The sequence below is a fragment of the Ischnura elegans genome, chromosome X (genome assembly GCF_921293095.1).
Source record: "Ischnura elegans chromosome X, ioIscEleg1.1, whole genome shotgun sequence".
NCBI classification, from domain to species: Eukaryota; Metazoa; Arthropoda; class Insecta; order Odonata; family Coenagrionidae; genus Ischnura; species Ischnura elegans.
Window position 1 is genome coordinate 86,667,278 of NC_060259.1, and position 26,298 is coordinate 86,693,575.

Here is a 26,298-nt window from a genome sequence, read left to right on the forward strand (position 1 = left end):
ATTGTCCGAGAGCTGTGACTAAATGGATGAATAAGGGTGAAGGCCGCCGGCGTACCCTCCCCGCTCCCCCCTCGAACGCCACAGATGCAACAAAATTCACACAAAGTGCGTCTTTCTTCGTTAGTCTTACTAAAATTTGATGTATCAGCATCGTCCAGTGAGGAACAATCACGAAGGAATTACTCAATTACCTGCTTTCCAGTCTTTATTTCTTATGTTAGTGTCATTCCTCGTCTTTTGCTGCTGTCAACAAAGTTATGGTAAATTCTTTCGCGAATCTCTCGTCCGTATGTATAACAAAATGAATATTGAAATTTAAATTTGAACTTTCATCAATAGATTTTTAAATTCCACAGCGCTAAGCTCAGATATAGCCGAAGGAACCGGAGTCTCTCTCCAATATATCATCAGCCTTTATGTCGATATTAAAATCCAGCAATTAAAAAAATCTCGGATTGGTCGCCAAGTGCATCCTTGCAGAGACGCAAATTGGGTCCCTAGGTTACCCTCACAACGTTTATGTCGCAAATCCAAGTCAACATAGTGCAATTAGCAAATAGACCACTGTAAGGGATGAAATACGATTTGATGCTTTCCCGGCGAATGTTGTGGGTAAACTCTTTTCGGGGTTCAACAAAATTTATCCCTTAGGATGAGCCCCCAGTCGGAGCTTGAAATGTTGCCCATTATGGAAAAATTAACCCGGGGGGAATCCCGAGAAGAGTCTACCCACACTGCAAGGGATGTTGGAATTATGCTTATAGCAAAGGGATGATGCCTCCTTTTTGGGCGGTATTCGCTTGGTACCATCGCAATCAAATCCTTTTTAATTCTGTGTATCTAATTTTCACTCAGAAAGGAATCGATAATCGCAGGTTTTATAACTTTTGCTAATCCTCCGACGGGGGAGGCAAACCTCCAAAAGTGGGACCCTGTTTTTTCAACTAACACCACACATTCCCCTCTAAACTTGTATTGATAAGTCCTCTTCCCTTTTTTCATCAGACAAGAGTATAGTCTTTCATTCCAATAAAAAAAGGCCCTTTAATGACACCTCTCTTTTCTTATTCACAGTAGTTAGCATCTTTTTCTGTCTACGTAAGTAATTCTGGTACACTAGCTTTGATATATCTTACGAAGTTATGACTTTTGCGTTTGCTAAAGTTGCGGGAACGATCATTGCTGTTGCTTGGTTCTTGCATATACCTCTATCACAGTTGGCAGACGCATTTTCCCCGAAGAAGTTCCAATTTGAGGTTATAGTCCTTAATGTTTATTTCATGAGAAAAGTAGATATACATATCGGCTAATTTCTCGCCAGTTTAATTTTCTTCGGATGAATTGATGAAGAAAATTTTTGATACTATTTTCCCGTACAAGAATTGACGATGATGACTCAACGCTCTCCTACGATTCCCTTTTTTCCTCAGTTGTCGAGTTTCTTTAGGGTTCAATCCAGCAGCCATCATCTTTCTTTTCGTCAGACTGTCTCTCAAAATACTTCTCATTGGGGGAACCTTATGCTCCTCCATACACTTACACGCAAATATATCGCATAATTTAAAATGTTCCTTTAAAATTGCTTGAGTCTTATACTTCAACAAAACCCTACTTTTGGCCTATTACGATTTTCCGTAAGTTTTAGTACTTCCTGTGGTACCGCTAAATCCATTTAGTCACATTCATAATAGAAGAGAAGCGCGTCACCATAGTTCGCACACCTTCATAGCCACTCGAGAGGCGTCTTCATAGACCGTAGTCTCCTTTCCTGCGTGCGCAGGTCTAAAATTATTTCATCACTTCTCTAAAAGTTGGTAACATCGATTTGTTTAACGCCGACGAGGCGCCAAATAAGGGACAAGTCGTCTCACTACGCATCGCTTTTTACCTTCTACCATCTTCTGATTTATATTATCAAAGATAAACGACCTCCTAGCAGCATGCGCGGGATGAATTTTGCTGTGTTAGAGGCGTGGGAGGGGGAGAAGCGAGCGTGGAGGGGAAGGGATCGGCCTGCGGCTCTGGTATCCGCGACGCTACGTGGGTGTTGGAAATATTTTCTTCGCGGACGCGGACTCAAATTAGGCATTTTGTGGCTAAACGGTGGCAGATACGTCAAAATGCACGAAATATTTGCCCTGGAATTAATACTATATTTTTCGAATTTTGACCCTCCCCACCTAAATTGCATTTGAGCGAGGGTCAGGGGTTCACGTACAGGTCTCAAATTTTTCAGGCCTTATTTTTGATCGGTCCCACAACTTTTTTTCATTGGGCCAGATGGATTTGAAAAAAATCGATTTTTGCGATCCGGCCTAATGAACAGGGCCTGGTTGAGCGTCTAAGGCAAATGTTCAGTACTCTACTCTCTACTACCTCTCAAATTATTTTTGAGGGGGCGGTCTGAATGTTGTTTGCTTACACTAGAAAAATTTCTAGGACCGGCCCTGTATATGGAACACAAATCATTCATTAGGATGTACGTCAATCAGAGAAGTCATCAAAGAATGGAAATTTTAAGTGCCCTGGGTTTTGTGACCCAATGAATTGATTAAAGATTCTCAAATATCATTTGTATGACAACCTGATAAAGTCATTTCCCTATTTTCGTCCATGTCCCCTGAGAAGGATCGCAAAATGTCACAAGCTCTTATGAGAACGAAATGAAATTTAGCGTAATAGAGACAAACCTAAATAATCATAACGCGTCCGCCAGACCAGAGACCTAGCTGACCCGATAGCGCAAGGGATCCCGTTCTGATGGAATGCAAGCCCGAGGGTACAAGACACTAAGGGAGCCCGACGTGATGGGACGAAAACTAGAAATGTGTCCAAAAGAGCGGAACAGTTTTATCGGAGCTAGTAGAGTTATTTAGGGTAATTTAGGATATGAGTAAACAATGGATTAAAATGGTAGCATAAAATACAAAAATTGAATCCGGGTCGCTTGCATCCCAGGGGATAGATAAACTTTTTCATGCCAGAGAAGTAGTTTCAATATACAATTTTTTACATTGATTCTAGCATATAACCAGGTAATGAAAGAAGAAAAAAACTTAAAGATAGCAAAAAATTAGTATAAGGTCTATGAAAAATATTGTTGCATACAGATTTAAATTTTTGACCTCTTAAAAATTATGGTATACTACGGAATTTCCTTTTACTACTTAAAATTCTCTTGGTGTGAAGTTTCTGTATTTTCTTTATTTCTTTCACAATAAGATATGTTCATTACTTTTAATGATTCCCTGGTCACTTGATTAAGTGAATGGCGAAGAAAAGGGCTATTATTATTAGGGCTAAGGGCTAAGGGCTATTTATTGTTTGTCCGTGGGAAAAGTTACGATTGGTGGCCTTTTTTATCGAAGTTCCTCGCAGATGGTTTTGAATATATTCTCATATCCTACGAGATCGTTTGCATAGCTATGTGTAGTGGTGGAAAAAATTAACGTAAAACTCATTGGCGTCTGAATGCGTCTAACTAAGAAACTACTTGAAGAAATTTGACTTCCAAAATTCTGTCCACTTAATGATCTCATATAATTGGGAATTTTCAAACTACATTCCCCTTGTACCAAAAACAAATTCTCTCACATGCGTCGCACTATGACTACACGTAAAAGACCGAGCAGCAAATTCTTCCTCAAATTCTCCGAAGTAGGTTTTCACCCTCGTCTCACTTAAAATGGAGTTTAATCTCGCCGGGATAACCAGGGGCGGTCTGGGGTAAATGGGGGCCTTCGGCTGGAGCTCATGATGTGGCCCTCTCCCATAAAAATTTAGGAAATTACATGTCCGCAAAGGATTTTGACGCCATTCTGGCTATTAAAAACTGGATAAATGGCAATAAAAATAGCAATTACGTAAAAAATACTGTGAAAAGTGATAATTTCGCAGCTTATAAAATTTAATTTTACAAATCTAAAAAAAGACTAAAATAAGCTTTTCGATAACCCTTTCTAATAAGAATCAGGTTCTCTTTATTCTTCTGACTCCTTTATTTAATGTATATTTATATTGCCTTTTCACACTCATTTAGTTGTAAATAAGGCAAATGGAACGAAAAGTTTGAATTTTATAATAGTTAAATAGCAAAAAACTTAAGTTCAAGTAATCTGAGTCTTTTTTATTAAACCTTTCATGTACACTTTATGATAGTCGTGAGTGTTGTGGGGCCCCCTGTACTCGGGGCCCTCGGCGATCGCCGACCAGCCGACCTTGCCACCTTGCCCCCAAAACTCTTCGTCATTCGCAATCTTCGGCGAAGCTGTTACCTCACATTGGACGGCACAGCTCCCCACTGGCTTTCGGTACAAGGAAAATTCGAACTTAAAATTTTTTTTCAGTCCACCCTATTACTCAACCGTTGAAGTCTCCGGCAAAAGGTTAGATAGAAACTTAAATTTTGAACGGTCTTTGCAGATTCATCGTTGGACGGAAGTAGCTGGCTTCCGACTTCATATCTAGTTCTATACAGTGAGGAATCCCGTGTATGCCTCGTGATTTAAATGCAAGTGCCGCGGTCAGTGGCGCAGCAAGGGGGGGGTTTTGGGGGATAAAATCCTCCCAGAGCTCAGAAATTTTTTTAAAAGTTTAATCTATTTAATTTTTTGGATTAATAATACTTATAGAATAGTGTAAGGATTAATGTATTAATTAAATATCCCTCAGAGGCCGTAAAACTCATAATTTTTAACAATTTATCTTAATTTTTTCTGGCGGAGGACCCTCGCACCTCCCGATTACCCTGGCAGATATGCCATACCCCCAGGCACCCCAATATTAGTTGCGCCTGAAATCCCCCTAGCCTTAATTCCTGGCTGCGCCCCTTGCCGCGGTTATAAGCGGTTGCCCTCTCAGCATCTCCTTATTGGTTACCAGTCCCCTCGGATTTTCAGGAGGTGGCCCCATATTAAGCTGATGTTGTAGCCGCCGCCTCTGTTAATCGTGCTGTCGGATATGAATGAATACATTCTTCCACTGAACGATCTTGGTGTCCATGGGATGGACACAAGGGCTTCGTTTTTTCCCAGTTAATCATATGGTTTTCATTTTTTTCAGTGGGTGGATAGTGTGGATGTATCAATTAACAGTAGTAAACATGATTTCTGTACATACAGAAAAGAAACCTTCACAGATGTGATTATTCCTACAGATTCATCCCACTACCATTCGCACAAGCTAGCCGCATTGAGATGTATGATCAACCGTTTAGTGAATCTTCCAATGACGGTCCATAACTTTGATAAAGAAGTTAAAGTAATAATAACCATAGCTCTTAGAAATGTCTTTCACATAAATTGCTTAGACAAGATGCTTATTCGCTATCGCTTCAAAAGAACTACCAAATTGTTGACATCTCCGAATATGGTCCCGAATAAAATTACCTGCTGGGTCAAATTACCTTTTATTAGAAATATATGTTATAAACTTTTCTGTTCACCTTTCGCCCTTCTCTTTCAGCCTTAACATTAAGAACACTGCCATTTGACAAAAAAAATCATCATAACCTAAGAGTTATTAATGGGTAGTTAATTTAGTTTTGGTACCTGGTAACCGTTAAATATTTTTATTAATGTATTTTTTATTGGAAAAATGCCTATCTTTCTCCACATCACCCATATTTTGAGGGGATGATTTCCAAGCGCGTTTAACTACGCCCTCTCCCCTCGGCCTCCCGAATGTTATGTACGCCAAATTATATTTAAAATTGTTAAAAGACTTCATGTTTATATTCCGTGCACGTTCGATTGATTCGCCAAGAATGCTGCTCCTCTGTGACATTTTGTCCCGTCATATCCGCCTTTCCGACCACTATGCGTCAACCGGAGGCGTGCGCGGAAAACCGCGAACCAAGCGAGACATAAATTCCTTCCCCTAACCGAATTACAAAGGTTAGGAGTCACTGAGTACTGAGGGCGTCGGAGGCCGTCAACAGGAGGTGTGCACAGAAAACCGCTACCTCCACCATTTTGAATTTTTTCTGGGGAAGGGGACTCTAATGACTCATCGATGGATGACTGCCATAGCTGTTAAAGGCAGCCAATTTTTTCAATAACTATTTTAAGCAACACCATGTATTAATTCCTTGTGTAGGGATTTTCCGTCAAAAACTGCCTTAAAATTCAAGTTTAGCAGAGCAAACCTCGTTTCTCTCGTTTGCAGCAATGAATCTCAGCGGCTTCCTCAAATGGGGGAGATGTGAGAGAGGACGGTGTTGCAAATGCGCCACTTTACGGACAGAGGGTATACCCGCACACATCATAATAAGTTCTGTGGTGCTGTAGTTTTAAAAAAATTGAAACTTTCCTCATGCTATTCTATTGCTACTAACCAATTATATCATCTTGAAAACTTTCAGAGTTTATAGAGTAAATCCTTGTCAACATTCAACTGTATCTCAAATACAAAATTATGCAGAGAATATACTAAGGTGAAATTTTCTTATAGAAGATACCTACCTAGAAGGGAATACTTATAGGGTGTTCTTTTTATGCCCTGAAATTGAAGATATGATGGCATGAATGTTTATCGAGTAATACTTCACGAAAAAAGAAACCAGCCTCTACTCAATAAACATCACTTAGGTATATTCATTGCGATTATTGCGTCAAGGAAGTGCAGTTCCATTCACCCAGTTCTTAGCGCATGGCATTGGTTTTCACCATGCCCACCTGCAAAGTTGACGTTCGTGAAGACTGTCAATCCACGGTGAGAAAGTAGCAATGAATAGGAAAGGGTTGACCTTGCTTCGCCGCGACGCGAAATCTTACAGACGGCGCCATTTTTTTGCTGATTAAGGAAGATGAAAGGTGTAGGTGGTGAAGTGGGTTATTGAACGCTCACAGAGTCATCGCGCTTTCGCCAGCTATGCTTGTGCTCGTTTCTTTAAGTCTTAGAAAAAAATCCGTGCACGGACTTTATATAAATGAACTGAGGGGCCTTTTTAATGTCGAATGTATTCGTTTTTCAATGAAACAGGTCGGCATAAGGCTATGGGTGGCTGGATGAGTTAAACTCAATCAGAATATCTCGCCGTACTTTCGAGTATTACCGGAGATATAAAATGTTCATAGCCTTAGGCAAGTCTTCTTTACAATTATATCAGGGCCTTCTGCTTAGTCAAGACCTAAAACCCTAAAATTTATATTGGTGAAAAATGCGCTTTTGTAATAGTTCTCGCGTAGTTACAATAAAATTAATTATAGAATAATGAACAGTATAAGTAATTATACTACATATTATTATATAAATTATATTTATAATGACAACATTACAGTGGCGGATACAGATGGGGTCGGAAGGGGCGCGCGCGACGATTAACTGTAATATTTGCGGCATTGATCTTAATTTGATGATTAAGCTTTTTCCCTTCCTCACGAGTCTTACCCCTATTGAAAGCTAATATATTCACCGTGGATCAATAGGAACCTATTTAAAATGAAGAGCTAAGTGTCAGTGCGATGGAAAGTACATAAATGTTTTTGCTGAAAGTTTAACTTTAAGCCTTCACTATATGAGAGCATAGTCTATGACTACATATTATTCGTAATTAAATGTAGAGATACAGATATGTGCACGGTTTGGATATTGTCCGTCTCAGTTTGCCTGCTATGGCATTCTTAAAGCAGAATCAAGAACATACACAGTCTCGTTTTGGGACTATTTCGGGATCTGCAGCGTTGATTGCAGGAGGCGAAATGAAATCGCTGACAGATGAGAAACAAGTAAGGTGGAGAGCCGCGTTCCCATCGAATTCATGACAAGGGAAATTGACTGGAAGAACCTGCGTGTTAATTTCCGCCCTTTCTCGCGTCGAATCGCTACTACAATTTTTAAGGAAAAATATGTCCTTACCTAGGAATAAGAAGAGTGTTTGATTTTACGCTCATATTTATAAATTCAGTGTGCATCCATTACTTGTACCCATGCAGTAATCACCAAATATATTTTAATGCTTAGGGCCGCAATAGCATCAAACCGTTCTAAACCTGGTGTGGACGGAAGGTAGAAGAATTTTTTCCTCTTCGATGTATTTATCCTTCCATTTGCTGATTGTTGAATTCACTATCAAGATAGTATTACAGTCTTTGAACCCATTTTTCACCTATTCCTTTCGTATTTAATATTTTGACAGCATTACCTGCGGCCTTTGTTCAAGAATCAGTGATACCATGGAGCCACCGACTATGGTGCAGTCTCTTTATAGCCTTCAGTAGGTCACGTGGGCTACGCTGTGTCGTTTTTCATTACAGGCAGGGAATCGGGTGTTGACTGTGAGGGCGTTCAGTGGCATGCTCAGCATGTCTCGTGCGAACATTAAAGTAGGCATTCACATTAGAAATGCTGACCCCGCGAATCATCTTTGGCCTCACAGCATGGGATCACACGAACATCTTTTACTCCTTCGGGCCGAAGTGATCAGCGAGCGAAGTATCGTCATTAATCATATCACATAAACATCTTCGGCTCTGACGTATGTCATCAAGGAGAAAATCACCTTCAGCGACAGCCGTTGCGCTCCTCTGGGATCAGAGCATCCAGCCACCAAGACAGCTGATCAACTCAACCTGTGCCTCAGTATCAGCCGCCGCGGAGAAGAGTTCGGCTGTGAGTCATTTTCATTAATCTCCCATCCAGTGGCGCAGCGAGGGGGGGTTTGGGGAAGTACCCCCCCCCCCCCCCCCAGCGCTCAGAGAAATTTTGAAGTTTAATGCATTTTACTTAACACGTTGCGCACGGATGGCGAGAATTCTCGTCATTTTTTTCCCGAACGCTACGGACGGATGACGAAGATACTCGTCATTTAGGCGCGTCAACCTAAACAATTTTAAAGCGTACAATACGTATTCGTTAGTACGTTTTAAGTTGCTGTTCGTTATTCATAAGGAATTGATGCATCATAACGTTTGATTGGGTAAAGTTATATTTTAAACATTAGCTTTTTAACCTTGTTTAAACCAAAGGCATTACGCCCTAACATGCACATGTTTCCAATCTCAACACCTCCACCCAGAATTCCTAGGAATTTAAATATCCCGGTACGCAACGTGTTAAGTGGATTGATATTACTAATATAATAGTGTAAGGATTAATAAAATATCCGTCAGAAAGCCGTAAAACTCACTATTTTGAACCATTTGTCTTAAAACTCCGCAATTTATTAATCTCGCACCTACCGCTTATCCGGGTGGGTATTCCATACCTCCAAACACCCCGGTATAAATTGCACCTAAACCCTTCCAGCCTTAATTCCGAGCTGCGCCCCTGCTCCCATCAACCTTTGAGAAGGTATTCATTTCTTTCCAATTGCATTTGTGTAAGCTTTTTTCCATACCTTCATACCGTTACATTCCCCATCTTTCCGGGCTCCTCGAAATTGATCATGGCGGAGGGGATTTTATGAGCAAGCGAGGGGTAATCAGGGGCGGATAAAGGGGGTTGGGGGAATTTTATTGCAGGAGCGCTGAAAGAGAGTCCGTTATTCTGCCAAAAAAAGTCGCCTAAAATCGCAATTAATTTTGAAAAAAATTCTCTCGAAAGTCATTGAATGCCACAGGTATTTTCGTCAAAAAGTTGCTAAATTTAGCATAAAAGATTGGATCAGGGCTCAGGGACGTGGGTTCTTCGGTTTTTGAGGTTTATATTTACCGGATGGAAGGTAAAACCGTTATTTTCTATTTTTTTAATTCCAAGTTTGATGATAAATGTTAGTGCTATTCCTTAAAAGACATCGTGCCTTTTTGTTTCCTCAAATTGTTACATATATTTTGACAATCTTATAGGTACAACTATATTTCCAAAAATGTTAGTTATTTAATGATTGGCCTTTTAAAATTAGAGCATGGCCCTTTATTTCTACACTTTCTTATAGCTACTTTTTTGCTTTTGCGATACTACAGATTCTCTATTGTAAATTGTCACAATAGCAGGATAGATTAACAGGATGTTTGTCACTAATATACGAGTCAAATGCAGAGTTAGTGTAATTTTGGTATTTTATGAACATCTTAGCTAACACGACACAGAAGGTCTCCGTCATGCTGATTAATATAATGTTTCAAACCTGCCGAGTGAACGGCGGTGAAATTCACAGGAATTGCCACGAGAAAAAAAATCCTGAGAGGATTGCCAGGGGAAATAAGGAACTTGGATAGAGAAGGCATCTGTGCAGTGGCCCGGAGAGCCAAAGGTCCGTGGTTTGATTCCCGGTCTAGGGAAAATTTTTGTCATGTAATTAAATGTTGTGTGTTGGACACAAAACAAGGTTTCTATTATAAAGTTGGCAAACAAATTTCATAGTTTAAAATTCCTTTTTAAAGGCCTCGTAAGTTTGTTTATTAGCAGATGGCAATAGCTAGAAAAGCAGAGGAAGATAATTGAATATAATCAGAAGGTATGAGACATTCATTTGATGAAGCAGTTGAAGGAACATTTTCAAAAGGTAGCTTATACAGCGAATACTATGTTCAAAATCTCTTTTTTGGATTTACCGATGATTTTCAGCAAGAATACCTAAATTTTACCTATGAGAAGACAACTCATGTCATTAACCATAACAATTACAATTAAATTAGTCTGTGGATTCATATTTTTCTACCGATGTCTCACTGATAAATTTGAAAAACAAATGGCGGTAAATGTGGTACTGAGATAATAAAATGAGAATTTAGCATTATTTATCAAAATAAAAAAAAACGGGAAAGATCCAGTGAGGGTCGTGACCCCCCCTCTACTCCCTTTAGATAGCGTCAATGCATTATATTATATAGTATCCTTTCTTGAGATACTATATATGTCTTTGTGGTATGTGAGAACGGTAGTTATACGAGTGTTTAAACGCTAGAACCACGGGAGGGACATTTTTGTCCCATTTCAAACTTTAAAGTGCACTTCTTTCTCCCCTGATTTTTCTTTAGGATGGTGGGACTTCGAGCCGCTATATTAATTCTGTTATACTCTCTTCTCATAACAAAATTGTGGCAATTGAGCCAATAGTTTTTGAAAAAAATATTGGATACACCAAAATCCGCGGAAGGGACATATTCTGCTATGGTGGTTGTTTCAAAGATTTGATATTTTGCCGTATGTTTTATGCCGTGTTTGCCTAATTTTTCATCGTAGAATTGGTGCATGATGACTTTTCTAGCACTTTTGTGTAAACTTGATTGTTTCTTTAACATTTTTATACGTTATAAAGCAAAGGTATTACGAATAAGTTTGCTTTTTATCTAAAAATTCAATGTATAAATAGAAATTATAGGGGAAAAATATCCTGATTTATTTGTAAAAACAAGCCTACAAAGTGACTGAGCCCACATCTTAGTTAGCAAAAATTGGCATCTGCCACGATATAAAGAAAATTCGTTAGTGCTGTAAATCCTGATTGTTGTGAACTACACCCATGTTAGTCTCCGTCTCTGGCCATGAGTAAATGGTGACTCCATGATTCATATTCTTATAAGGATATCCAATGCTCCATTTCAATCATGGAGAGTCAGCTTGGAAAATTATCTGAAAAAGACTCGAAGCGATTTTTAAATTTGCAACATCTTCGACATTCAGTAAAACATTTACGCCTTTTGGTCACGCAACCCACACAACAAGCCCCATTTTCTCCTACTTCTATTGCTTTCGCAGAGGTCTGCAAGTGACCATCAGCTTTCTAATCAATCGCATTAATACCTTCTGCGGAGACAAATTTTAAAAAATTCCTTTTACCTATTCTTCCACTTACCTTCAGACATAATTGTGGAAAAAGTTTTGATAGTTCCCTACGATTCTGAAACATCGCCTGAACGAGGGGCTTTGATCATTTCCTAGGGATCGATCACGTATAGTGTCTCTTACATGGATCGCAGATGAGCAGAAGTTTGAAGTCTTGGAGACTTGATTCAGCGCGCGGCGATAGCTACAAACACCTTTTTTGGGTAGGTGAGAAATATTCCTGACCACCTATGATCGGACCCATGTTCAAATCCTAGTCACATCTTAATGAGGACATTTCATGAAAATACTTTAGGATTCTCTGTTTTGAGTCTGAAATTCTGAGTCTGAAACTTTATGTTTTCATTTTAAGGACTCGAACCAACCATTGAAAAGCGGAAAAATAAATACAGTTAACAAGTTAAATTTCCAGTTGTTAATTAACACTCCAATTATACGTCATATTTTCTTGGTGATCATTTTAGATCAATTAACTTAATCATCATTCATTATCAGCTCTTGATGCCATTGACATGCTCATAATATTTCTTGTTCTCTAATTATGGATATATCTGAACGAGCATGAAGATAATATTTTTTCGACCTTCAAATACATCTTTGCGTTTTCCCTACAGTTCTCAATCCTCGGTAATAGCCTTAACGGTGCAAAAAGAGAATGCTAAAAGTTGCAAAGAGAAAGCTAACTTTTAACCTATACCAAACTGCCAAATAATTGATGATTCTGTTGAATGCAATTTTTTCATCGTATTTCAAATTTGTTTAACTGTGAGTTTTGCGTTCGTTTCCACCGACATATGTACGAGCAATAAGCGATTATTATCAAGGGCGGATCCAGGATTTTTTTCTGGGGGGTGGAGGGGCAAAAGGGTCTGACAGGCAAACGATCTTCTCACACTTGAGCTTCAAAACAAGGTATGTACAAGAATTACAGTACGAAATATTCTCTTTATTTAATATTAAAGTTGTTAACTTGAAATTAAATGATTGAGGCTCCGTATTATACAAAACGAAACGAAAGTAACGATAACCGTATAAAATTTTTTGACTAATATTTAAGCGTCTTGGGGGGAGGGGGGGGGGGCACGTACCCCCGTGCCCCCATAAATCCGCCTATGATTATTATCATAACAACATATTTACTCATGTGCATTTATTCCGGTCTTTCATTACTTTCACCAAATTTTCATTTGCTTATCAGCATCTTCAGATTAAAATGTGAGATGCTCACGGATGAGATAATCGCTCGGGGTAGGTGCAAAAATCAGGCTCGATCAGAGAAACCCTTACAAATGCAACTCTATTGTCAGTGGCGTAGCCAGGGGGGGGATCCGGGGGGTCCGGAACCCCCTCCCCCCCCCCCCCGAAATATAAAAACAAAATTATTGTCCTTCATTAAAGAAACAAAATATTGAAAAATCTGGAATTTACACAATGTTCATTTAACAAATTAAGTTTTTTCGATTATGAAAAGCGTTAAAATTAGTTTAAAACCCATTACTTACATTTAGTGCCCAGTTTTTCAAAAACTTTCCCCCCTGTTTTGGACCCCCCCGAACGAAATTCCTGGCTACGCCACTGTCTATGGTTCATGTGCCCCTGCTATCTCCTCCAGCCACCCAAATTAACTGTTGGCTCTTGAATTTCTCAAGTATATTACTCGTTTATTAATAAAACACTGCTAAACAACCGCTATACATTTAATTTTAGAAAGTAATATTTTATATTATTACCGACCAAACTACCTCAAATATGCTAGAAAATGTATTGAGGTCGCGATTTGAAGGCCGCTATGATCGTGACCCTTGGTCAAATGCCCCATTGGCCACCATTCAGCCGATACTGGAAGGGCTTCTTCAACGTTGCAAAAATATGAATTATAGCGTGTTCTCCGTCGCTACTTACTCAAGTAAAGGAGTTTTGTCTTTCCTCCCATGGTTCGAAACTCTCCTAAAGCTATATATATAGAACTACTCAATGATTTGCCAGCGCCGGCTGGTTGATATAGATTTTTTTGTACTTCCATCTTGTACATAGATGCCGAGTCTAGCCAGTGATAGCTTTAGGGGAAGGAGTCGCCCCCGTAATTTATGGAATAATTGAAAAGATGGCAATTTTTAGAGGATCTTTCCGTTTTTTCGCTGACAGTGAGAGGCATATAGTACCACTAAGGCGCCGTGGAGAGTAAGGGGACATCCATTAATTGCGTGAGGTGATTTTGGCGATTTTTGAACCGCTCCCCCCTCCTCCCTTAGTGAGATACCGTGAGATTTGGCTCGACCCACTCCCTCTTTTCTCACGTGAGAATGGTCAAATGCCTATTTCCCGTGTACGTTACGCTTATTGTTGGAGTACGTTAATCTATGCTTCATTGCGTTGGATTTATTTTTTAAAAAATGTTTAATTATTTTTATTTAATATTACTTAAGACTAGTATTTAGGATTACTAAGACCGCAATTTTACACTGTTTCTTGCCAGGACCCCCTCTCTCCCACGTGAGATTGGGTGAGAATCGGCTTGACCCCCTTCCCCCTAAACGCCTCACTTAATTAATTCATGCCCCCTGATGAATTCCCCCATTACAACGACCATGAGCCCAACAGCAATAGGGAATGTGAGTTATGTGTTCTTGATTTTCCTCACTTAAACCCCCTCTGGCTTCCGAAATTTCGCCCTTTCTGGAATAATTGGAAAGGAAATTTAAGAGTTCGTAAAGCTAAGGTAAAGCGAATGATTTGAATACGCTAAACACAGTGTAAAAAATTGTTTTACGAAATTAAAACATTTTATTGCGAGGAATTATGACCTCCAGGGACGCTACTTACACACTAAAATATCAGAGCAACGGGTCGAGTTTACCGGAAATCGTAAGTAGTGGTTTATTCGAGGGAATTAATGTAGCTTCATTTGACTTCAATCCTCTTGCACATGCCGCTTATACCATAAATCTAAAAAGTCAATCATTAACACTACAGCATTGGTAGTGTGAGTTAAAGCAAACAGTGATACACGTGGGAAATATTTCAAATGTTAATAACTTTAAAGGAATTGTTAATTCACGTGCGTAATAATCGGTAGAGAGAAGGGTTTGACAATGCCAAAAATTTTTAAAAGATGAGGTCAATTTTTATCCTTTTCCCTGATATTGTATTGCTTGCATAACGTCTGTGGGATAAACAGTTGTAGTTTTATAGTAATTAAATGCTTTGATTTAATCTAAAATTTGACTATTTGTTAGGTGTTGTCAAATCCTTGAGCAAAAATCTGGGGTCCTGCGGGCAGATGTTGACCCGATGAAGCGGGAAGGGAAGGGAGGGGAGAGAACGGCCATAGCAAGAAAATATTTTCGGGGAGATTCATTTGGAGGGAGTGCGCTAAATACCGTCTCTTCTAAAAACTCGGGGCCGGGGTAAGAGGAACGGGTTTGAAACCCTTGACCTGCGCCTCTCAATACAGCGGCATTGCTTGCAGCAGTTGCGTAGCGATGGGGGGTTGTGGGGGATAAACCCCCCCCCCCCGAGCTTAGAATTTTAAGTTAAACCCATTTTACTTAATTTCATTAACATTACTTATAAAATTTTGTAAGGATTTATAAAATATCCCTCAGAAAGTTGTAATTCTCAATATTTATCCAAATTTTTCTCTGGGAGGGCCCCCGCATCTCCCAAGTACCCTAGCGGGTATGCCATACCTCCAGACACCAACGTATTAGTTGCGCCTAAATCCCCTCCTAGCCTTAATTCCTAGCGGCGCCCCTGGCTTGCAGTATAGGTAATCCGCTTGGAAAACCGGCCAAGGTTTCAGCGATGCATAGTATGATTCTATCAAACGACATACTAGCAGTAAATTCTCTTTTCTGCGAGGGAACGAATAATTCCGCGCTCCTGGCAGATATCTGTGTTTACAGATTTCTTCCGCTCTACCCCGCAGAGCCGGCCTTAGGGCGGGGCGACCGGGGCGACTGCCCCGGGCCCCGCGCTTTGGGGGGCCCCGTGTTCGTGAAAAAAATTAAAATATACGATAGTTTGAAAACGCAATTTCAACTATTACTGTATTGTTAAGTCCGTGCTAGACAAAAAATAATATTATGAAAAAGGAATAATAATGCAGTAATTTAAAGTAAAAAGCGCGCTTTTTATGTTTATTTTACGTTATAATTTTATGAATAAATATAATTATAAATTTTATTAGTATTATACTATTTTGAACTCAACTGCGTGATGGTATCATAACGGCGTAATTACGAAGTCTGAATTTGGGAGGGGAACACATACTTAGCCAGAGAGTGGCAGGGATTCAAAATGCTCGAGTTTGTAGATGGGGTATAGAGTTTAATATTTTAAGTGAAGGGCCCCGCACTGAAGGTTCGCCCCTAGCCCCGCACCTGCTAGCGCCGTCCCTGCTACCCCGCCACCATAATTCACCCAAAGTCTGGGGCGCTATATCAAATTGCTCCGGAGAATTAATTGTTAATACAGAAAAGAATCATCACTCGTGACTGCTTTCGCGCAAATTCCTGTTCCAAGTTGGAGTGCCGAGGATGCGAATATTTCTGAGTTTCATAACCTCAGAGGAAGAGCTGACTAATACATTTTTCGCACTTTGAGGATATAATTTTTTCTAATTTACCTTCCGTTGAATTTTTGAATGACTTTTTTATGGAGACGAAATGGCTTTAGTTCTCAAGGTTTTTACAGTTTGCATCAGCAAATGACGGTCAATCAAATAATGTGTTCGCGAGAAAGCTAACGACGCAGACAGCGATTGAGCGCATGCGCAGCTGTTCTTCAGCTGGCGCGGTTCGTCGACTTCGAATGAAATGCCAGTGTCGTGCAGTGTAGTGTCGTAGCTGGGGAATTAGGGTTGTATGGGTTGTTAACGTCGGAAAACTGCTGGTAAGTTATAAATTTCTTTCAAAAACCACCTCGTAATGCTTGTCGGTAGTACATTTTTGTAGTAGCATGATCCCTTTAGTGTAAGCATTCCGTTTTCGCTTTAGCTACTTAGGAGGCGTTAAAACCTTCCTAGCCTTTGCATCGACGGATTTTATTGTATCTCGAACTACCTCATCACAAAGCTTTCATGCGAAGAAGAGAATTTGCGGTGTATTGAATAGTGAAGTGATCTTGTCGTTCTCATTTCTACTGCTTCCATATCTACTAAGGCATCTCGGTTTGCTACCAAGCGTATTTTAGTAAGTTCATTTGCTTTTATTAGCCATCTCTAGTGCTATATATGCTGCACTGATTGAAGTGCTGGTTTAATTATTAAATCAGACAGCGAAACTTTCTGCGATACATAGTGCGAAATTCTGATGAAACATTGGGTCTACAAATGGCAGTGCAGGCTAATTTGTGCGTCATTTAATATCCTATCTACGAAAATTTGCCTAAATTGTTTTTGATGGATTTATTTATGAATTTATCGTATGAATGAATTCTCATAAACTCACTCCAGTCACTCGGGCAGAGCTGTACAGCATTTTTTCTCTGCTGTTTATTTCCCTAACAATCAACCCTGTGAACTAAGCTCTTTTACCTAGCCCTGTTATTGATGTTTTTTCATGGTAATGCAGTATTTATTCAAACCAGCACGTGTTTCCTCCTAATTTCTTAGCATTCAGTGAGTGGTCATATCTCATTAAATAGCCCTGTATAAGTGGTAAACGTATCCTTAAGTAACTCTACCTTTAAGCCCCTGTGTTGAACTTTTTCATTCTTTACCATATAAGTGGGTGGGAGGTACCTGTTGCATTCCAAAAACAAAGACAATAAAGGGGAATTAATAAAATGCTGTTTATTGCAGGTTAGATGATTCCAATTAGGACTCCACCTACAGAAGTATGTCGTTAGTTTTATTCTGTGGCATGTTCTCTCCCTTCTGTGTAATATACCTAGCTAATGTGCATCCTATAATATAGATGTTGGAAATCCCACATCACGTGCTCATCCGTATCTATTCAAGCAATTTATTCTACTTGTAAAGTACTCCTCATTCATTATTTCTCTCATCCATAACTATGTACTGCACTAGAGAAAGTTGCATGTGTGAGTGGTAGTGAGGATCCCAGTGGAGAGGAATCTAAAATTTAACTTGGGCGCATGTGAGTACTTCGTGGATTTTGAAAAGGCATTTGATGGGGTGCACTAGGAACAGCTAATGGGCATTCTTAAGAAAATCAGCATATATTGGGATAGGATCATTTGCAATCATAAGCAATAGCAATCATTTGTAGTCTATACGTGGCTCTGACTGCAAATGTGAGGGTAGGCACAGGGAGTCAGGGTAGGCAACCATTATCCAAGGCGTGAGGCTAGGCTGTCCTCTATTACCCTCTCTGTTGAAGGTGCATGCTGAGGAGTTGGTTATTCAGCATGATCATTCACCTCGTATGACGGAACAATTTGCGAATGAACCTTCATGCGCATGATTATTCAGTGATAATTAGAACATGTTCTATTTTGCTCGCATGATCCTGTGAATGATCACGTGATCATTCAGCATGATCTTTCACCGCGTGCCTTTAGAAGCAGAGGTTAATGAGAGGAGAAGGGAGAGAAGGACAATTGAAGCGGTGAGGAGTGCAGATGATCAAGCATTGTTTAGTTATGATCCTTTTCAAATATCTTAGGGACTGGCCAGTCATGCAAGCTCTAATTGTTTTGAGCAGCGTCGCACCAGGAGGTGGGACCTGCCACACGAGGGGTGGGGGTGGGGAGAGAGTGAGGCAGGCATTGCCTTGTTTTCTCAAAAGAATTCCTCAGTGCATGGAAATGAAAGACTGTCAAAACCCTTTTCCCATTTGGCAACACAGCTAACTTACTCATGGAGCATATGCCACGAAGGTCTGAAAACAACTGAATTTCTAAGAGGCCAGGCTCCAACTATTGCATTTTGGTTGGTTTTCAGGAAGTCGTGTGCCCTCCACCTCATCTCTCAAAAAGCTCGGGCCTGCCTCTTAAGATATTTGAAATGAACTCTAGTTGGTGTGGGGGTTGCAAGATCCGTTGGATACTTTTGACAGGTGATGTGAAGAATTTAGCATTAGATTATTGACAAGAGTATTAAAGTTATGCAGTTTTGTAAACCATCATAAGCCAGGAATTTGAGGTTTGACATAGAACTGGATGGGTACAAAGTTGGGGAGGTGAATCAATTATTTGGGCAACACATAAGAGGATAAGGGACACGCAAGTTGAGACATCAGGAAGACAAATGCATTTGCAAAGGAGGCGTTCATGAATAGGAATGGCATAATGAGATGATCGTAACATCAGGTGAAAGAAAAGGCCAGAGGAGATTCATACCTGGAGTGTAGGTCTTTCCTGTGCTGCAACTTGGGTAATGAGTACGGAGAATGAGAAAAGACTGGCCTTTCAGGAGGTGGATGTGGAGAAGAATGGAGAGTGAAGTGGATGGAGAGTAAAAGAAAAGGAGTAGTGGACGTGGTGGGTAAAATACTTCATTTAGAGATGCAGAGAAGAAGAGGGGTCTGGATGGTTTGCTTACTTAATTGGGAGGGGATACTATAAACCATGTTAGAGGTAAGAATATTTGCTTAATAGGGAAGGCGAGGAAGAGAATCAGATTTATAGGTAGAATGGAAGAGAATAGGCCAGTGCTTAATTTCTAAAATTTTAGGAAGCGGAACACATACCAACACTTTTAATCCACCCAATCCAGGTAAAATAAAACACTAAGTCAAGTCAATTTTCTGAAATAAGTGCCCACCTAAAATTTATGATTTTTTTAGAACTTGCAATAAAAGTTACAATGCAGAATCATGTTTTACCAATAATGGACCAAAAAATGTGAAAGTTTTTTGCATGACCCTATTTTCCGGGAGAGGTGCTAGAAAGCCATTCTGGCACAAATTAGTCACTGGAATAGTCCCTTCTGAGAATTGAAAAGGGAAGTCGAGTTTGGGTAGAGGGGCAGTCAGGATGATTCTTTAAATACTTACCCCATGGAATACTATGAATTAATAATTATTGTTACACTACAATAGGGTAGTTTCCTTCATCAAAGAAAACGAAAGGCATTGATTGCGATTCGTTACCCACCACTAGTGTATTCATAATATACAAATTATTTCGTTTTAGAAATACCGGTGTAGACGAAAGGCAATGGTCCATTTTTATCCTTATTTGAAAAGGGCCAGATTGGCGCCCATGCGATGCCACTCCACGTGACGTCACAGGGACCTAGTTTCTATACGAGAAGATAGGAATTATACTTCGTCTGAGGTTACCATTGCATGCATGAGGCTCAGTGCTCAGGGAAACATGTCTTAATAATCACTTATTAAAACTGGCTAAGGTCGGAAAGTTTTCTTAATTTGATAAGGTATTAATAATCCTTATTTAAGCCAAGCGCTACCAGCCAGCAGGGTACTCAGCTACCCGCTAGCAGCCTGCGTCGTATCAGCGCTAAGCCTCGCCTCAAGGTCACCCCACAGGGCGGCAGCGGGAACCAGAAATACGGCACACGGAGAGATTTCCCGGCATTCATACTTACGCGTCGCGTTTTCGCGCGCTTGAAAATTTTCACTTTTCATTTAATCGCGAAAAATAGATATCGTCATTTAAAAATTTAAAAGCGTGAAATACATACTCCTTCGATTTAGGCAATAAAAAAATAATAGGAAACCACCCTATTTGGATTTTGGATAAGTTAAAGGTATGGAAGGTGAATGTCCTCACTTTCCAGCTGCAGCAAGAGGGCCATGCACGATCCCAGTTTATCATTTTGGGACTCATATCCTTTGCTCGACTGATAAGCCTTGGAAATATCTTATTGCATATATTTTATGAAGTCAGGTTGTTGACTTTGTTATTATTCATCTGCTAGTACATTATCCTTATCCAAAAGTTTCCATCATTCATTTCCACCTTGCGGTGGCCAGGCATATATCCAGGTGGCCTCAAGCAGAGTCAGCTCACCCTCCCCTCTCCCTACCAAATTTATTTTCCTGGGTTCATTTTCTTTCTTATTCAAATTACACAACTTCCGTCTTGAATCATGATGGCTAGTTTCATGCACATGTGTAGTTTGCTCATATGTTGGAGATCCAGGCAAATTAACATCTTTTAAACAAGGTGAGCAGTAAACTTGTCAAATAATAGCAGATAAGAATGGCCGTGGTAAAAGAAGATCAAGTGCTGAAAATATAAGGATTGCCAAAATTGCCTGGGTTTTTCTGCTGATAATTTCTTTCTTGCTTCTCTCATCACTAGTTATCCTGCTTCCCAATTAACAGAAATCTTCCACCTCCATCAGTTTTTGTTTCCCTATTTTAATATTAGTCTTGACTTCTTTTCTTCTGCTGCATACCTACTAATATCTTGGTTTTCTTTGTACTTTTAGCTGAAATCTACTCATTGCCCATAATAACCAGAATCTTTTTCAAATCCTTCTCGGCCTCTGCTTTGACAGCTATGCCATCAGGAAAATTGTAGCATGCTAACTTTTTCTCCATGGATATTCACTCACTTCCGAGGCCCTTTCTTTGATTTCATTAATGGCTTTCTTGTTATAAATGTTGAAAATTACAGGTGACTAAGCACAACCTTGTCTCACACTTTTCCTAAGTCTTGCTTATTCACACAGTTGGATCCTGATCTTATCACCGCCAGTGGCGTAGCGAGGGGTGGGGGTTTGGGGGATATAACCCCCTTTACCCCCTTTAAGAGAAATTTTTAGTTTAATCCATTTTTCTTAATTGGATTGATATTGCTTATAGAATAGTGTAAGGATAGATAAAATATCCCTCAGGAAGCCGTAAAACTCACCATTTTGAACCATCTTAAAATTTTATAAGAGGGAGAGTCCCCGCACCTCCTGCTTACCCTGGGGGGTATTCCATACCCCTTCCCCCTAACCCCCATATTAGTTACACCTAAAATACCCCCTTGTCTTAATTCATATCTATGTCCCTGATCACCACTACTTGGTTTTTGTGTAAATTGTGGATCATTCTCCTGTTATTGGAAAGAACTGCAACTTCTTTCAGGATTCCCAGCATTTTGTTGCTATCCACGTTTTCTAAGTCTGCAAACGAAATGAAGGTTGGCTTGTTCTTTTCCATTCTCTTTTCTATGAACAGCCTAAGGGCCAATGTTGCCTCCTTTGTGCCTTTGATTTTGATGATTCTGAATTGGTCCTTATCCAAGTACTCTTCTAATCTTCATTCTATTCTTCTATAGCTGATTTTTGTCAGGATCATCAACACGCATATTGTCAGGCTTACGGTCCTACAATGTTTCAGTAATCTGCTCTTTTCTTCGAGGGAAAGAGGATTATAACATTCCTCTCAAAGTCTTTTGCTATCTGAGCTGTTGAATATATTTGAATTACGATTTTATACAGCTGGTTCAATGTCTTTTATCCTGTAATTTTATTAGCTCTGCAACTGCCTTATTACCATTCTCGATAGGTGCATAGGCATTGAGGAAGACCAGCGAAGTCAATTGAAAGTGCAGAAAATACAAAGATCCTGTTTTATTAAGTAGATTGTGGATTACCACAACATTTAATCGCTGTTGATTTCAAGTTGCAAGCGTATCCCAGAAGAATGTATAGCTTTTATTCTTCTTTCTTGTTAGCATTTGCATTTCCTCTTGTCTTCTGTTTATTTGAGTATTTCTCATGTGTGGCTTCATCATGTCTGCTTTCCCTCTTCCTTCTTATTCTGATTTACATTTTTGTGTATTTATTTGCATTTTCCGTGTTGAAAGTGGCCAACTTGTACTACAGTACACTCCCGATTATCCGAGCTAATGATGGGGAGAGACGGCACGAATAATCGGAAAACACGGATAACCCAAACTTTCACTGAAATGTCTTGCAATACTCATAATTTACCAAAACATACAATGTATTATTATTTATGCAGTTATTCTGTTATTTTAGAGTGCTTCCTGCTTTCAGCTTTCTTCGCCTCAATGAGAGCTTTCTTCGCAAGTTCGCGATCTTTTTAGCGGTGTGCAGTTGCTCACTGCGAGGCTTAGAAAACGAGAACATGGTGCTCCCGTGAATGCAGCTGGCGCGCGATCGCTTCCATTTTACGAAGGGGATTCTAATGGAAAGAATAAGCCCGGTTTATTCTAGTATTAATGCAGTAATTCCGATGATTTTCTGTCCGATTTTATTTTTTATAAAGATCGTGCAAAAAATTGAGCGAGAGTAAAAGTCATGCACGGATAATCCGTAACCCGGATAAACCGCAACCGGATAATCGGGAGTCTGCTGTATTTACTTTCAGTATTTCCCACCAATTTTGCTAAGTCATTTTATATATTCTATATGGTGTATCATGATGAATTAAAATCATTCTTGTTATCCATGCTATGGTTATTCTTGTTATCATCCATTTTAGTTTAGCATTTATTATATGATATTATTGTTACTATTTTTGCCTAAACCTACTCTTGGATCATTCATATGTGACATTTTGAGTCATCCTTGATAGGCCAAAATTCATATGAAGCCCAAGAAATATATGTGTATTTATTTTTATGTTTTGTGTATCATAGTCAATACTTTTTCAATATGCTATATTTTTAATATTTTCATTCAGTTGTTATATTGTGTATGTGTGTAATGTTGCTTTATATCTCCTGGTTGGTTAATGATTAGTTTTGTACATTATCTCATAGTTCTTCCATAATGTTTTGTTTTTGCTGCTTCTCCAGTAGGATGGCTGCACACGTTGGAAACAATGTTCCACTGACTGAGGTATCCCTCTCTCAGACACCTCGTGGATCTGTTGCTCCCCCATCTCAACGATGGTTTCATTGGTTTCGATCTGCAAGAGATGGCAACACTCAAGCCCAAGAAATGCCATTGCACCATCCAGGTCTGTGGTGATGTGGTCTATTTAATATTTGCTTCTTCATACTATGAAATTGCAGTCATAATTGGATGAAAATCCTACTTAACCCGTTAACGCCTAGCGGTACCATATGGTACCAGCCGGCAGCGCAATGCTAAACGTAACTTTTTTGTCACTTATTGTATTTTATTTGGGTTTTTGAGAGCTTAAACATAATAAAAATGTTTGTATTTACATTTTCCCGAAAAGTTTGCCTTTTTAAAGCTGAAATTAACGTATTTAGAGCCGTTTGAAAATTGAGAATTTTCAGCTATGCGAAAAAAAACGGAATTTTTAGTGCAAGCATTTCGATTTTCTTTACTTGCGTCTTATGTACTCATAAAATGAAGATGTTTTTACGTAATTATGATTGTTATAACATGTACATTTCATATTAAGCATGGTTTTTGTATGTGAGCCTAATATTTGGGATGTTATGATGCAAAACATTTTGGTGGTACCATATGGTACCGCTAGGCGCTTGCACTACCATGTTTTGGCGGAAAGCGTAAATACGAATATTTCTATTGTTTTCGTTTTCTAACAGTTATTTATTTTACAATTATTTATTTTTCATCATTGATATTGTAAATTTTGCCTTATTTAAATGTTATAACAGTATATTAAATGTGTACATAAATTAATTTTTTTGTTGTAAGGACGTCATCCAAGTACAAAAGGCCCTAAATTGTCCGCATTTTTTCAGAATCTCGTACCCTCACGAGGGCTCAAGGAGTGGGAGGTATAATTGCATACCTGAATCCTATTTAGAAAAACATGAATAGGAAGAGTATTTGTGTACTCAATTAGGAAGGGGGTATGATGGGGAATAAGGGGGCTTGCTAAGGGGAAAATTCAATGACGGCTGGCGGCGGGAGACGACCACGCGACAGGCATCACTTCGACAAGAGCAGCGTAATCCTAATTTTTGTCTAACGTACCTCAATCACACTCCGATACTTTTCACACTTTCATGTGCTATTAAAACCGAAATAACTTACACATACTGCTTATAATATAGCATGTGCTGCTGCAAAGAGAGGATGAATACCTTCCTTCTGACTTAGGAAAATGGAATATCGAGTGGACGCCAATTTTGCTCGAATTTGAAGTTGTTGTTCGAAAAGGTGGACAGTCAGCTGAGTTCATCTCAAGAAATATCTGAACATTTTTCAAAAGTGCAGTGAAACTGAACAGAGCCGTAAAGCACCCAAAAGGTATAAAAATAGGGAGGAAGGACGCGTTTTTGATGATGAAGAGATCGTAAAGCACGAAAGGATTTCTCGTAATCCTGATTACCAACTCACTGTTTCATGAGGCATCCCAACTGGAATATTTGAACTGTTCTTTGACGAAAATGTCCTCACACACTAAGTGTTAGAGTCGTATAGGTGTGTACAATTCTGCAACTGTTATGACCCAAATATAACACATGAGGCACTGAAAATATTTGTTGCAATTCTTTTTATAAGTTGGCATAAAACGACTCCCAGTAAAAGGCACTATTGCGAGGCAGCACTAAACGCCAGAAATAATCTTGTTTATTACACAATGAGACGTAACAGATTTCTACAACTTCGTAGGTTTATTCATTGCGGTGATTACACCGCTATGGATAAATCATATAAGATATGGAAAATGCACCCTTTTATGGGCATGGCAAAAGAAATATTCGGTGGATATTTCAGAGAAAAGCAGTCCTTGAGTTTCAAAGAGTCGATAATGTTCTCTTTTGGAAGACATGGCTGTTAGCAATTCATGCGGGGGAGGCTAATTAGGTTTGGCTAGAAAGTGTGGTGCATCAAGAGCTCAGATAGCTACTTCGTAAAACTCAGGAATGTGAAAGCCTACGAAAAAGGAATTGGGAAAGATAGTGTGGGGGTCGACAAAATGTTCGTGGCCCATTTTTACTTGGATTCTGGATGCAATGATGCCCAACGCATGGATGCTGATGCGGAAATCGTGAAAAAACATAACTCAGCTTGAGTTCCGATGGCCAGTAGTATAATCACAGCTGGATACAAGGATCCCCTAAAATATCAAGGACGTGCTCAATTTACTAGAAGTGCGACTGGAATGGGGTACTTGGCTAAAGAAATAGATTTGTAATTGATTCATGTTTCAAAGATTGCATTCAACTGACAGCGGCCTATCTTCTTTCCAATGCCCCTGATAGGTTCGACGGGCACAACCAACAAATAAACTCCAAGCCCAAGCGGGGATGGTGTGCTACTGAAAACTGAACCAGTAGAATAAGAAAAGAATGCTTGAAATGCAATGCAGTGACTGCTTTGTTCATTTCCATGTGCGGCGACGACTGAGTGAAACACTAAAATCATGTTATTCTTGATTTCTTCGTCAATTATATATAACTTCTATTTTATATACAATAATATTTAATAATTAATTGAATATTATCGATATTTGAGCGTAATTTTGGATGAAAATGAATGTATTTTCCGGAAATAATAAATATTTAACGTTTTTGGCTTAAAAATGTGATTTCCGAAAAGTTTTTCAATTTTCAATTTTTTGACCCCTTAAACGCCTAGCGGTACCATATGGTACCAGGCTGTATCTCGGTAACTATTAGAGATAAAAGAATAAAATTTGCACTGAATGACTCAGAATTTTATTCGTATTTAAACATATGATTACCACAAAAATCGCAGAAACTTATTAATTCAGGCGTTACCGGGTT

The 26,298-nt window shown here is 39.3% G+C and overlaps 1 protein-coding gene across 6 annotated transcripts in view; it reads left to right on the top strand.

The window, feature by feature from the left end:
• Window positions 1-8,325: 8,325 nt before the first annotated feature.
• The window catches only part of LOC124170773 (serine protease nudel), a 105,567-nt gene continuing 87,594 nt past the window's right edge, over window positions 8,326-26,298 (top strand). For 2 of the 6 annotated variants that reach the window (XM_046549722.1, XM_046549728.1), the window contains exons 1-2: window positions 16,475-16,620; window positions 23,419-23,582. In XM_046549722.1, the coding sequence (XP_046405678.1) occupies window positions 23,423-23,582 (160 nt within the window). In that variant the 5' untranslated portion in view covers window positions 16,475-16,620; window positions 23,419-23,422. Of the gene's footprint in view, window positions 8,611-16,474; window positions 16,621-16,837; window positions 16,920-17,530; window positions 17,566-23,418; window positions 23,583-26,298 lie in introns of those variants that run through there. The other 4 variants (XM_046549724.1, XM_046549727.1, XM_046549726.1 and 1 more) reach the window with 4 other exon arrangements.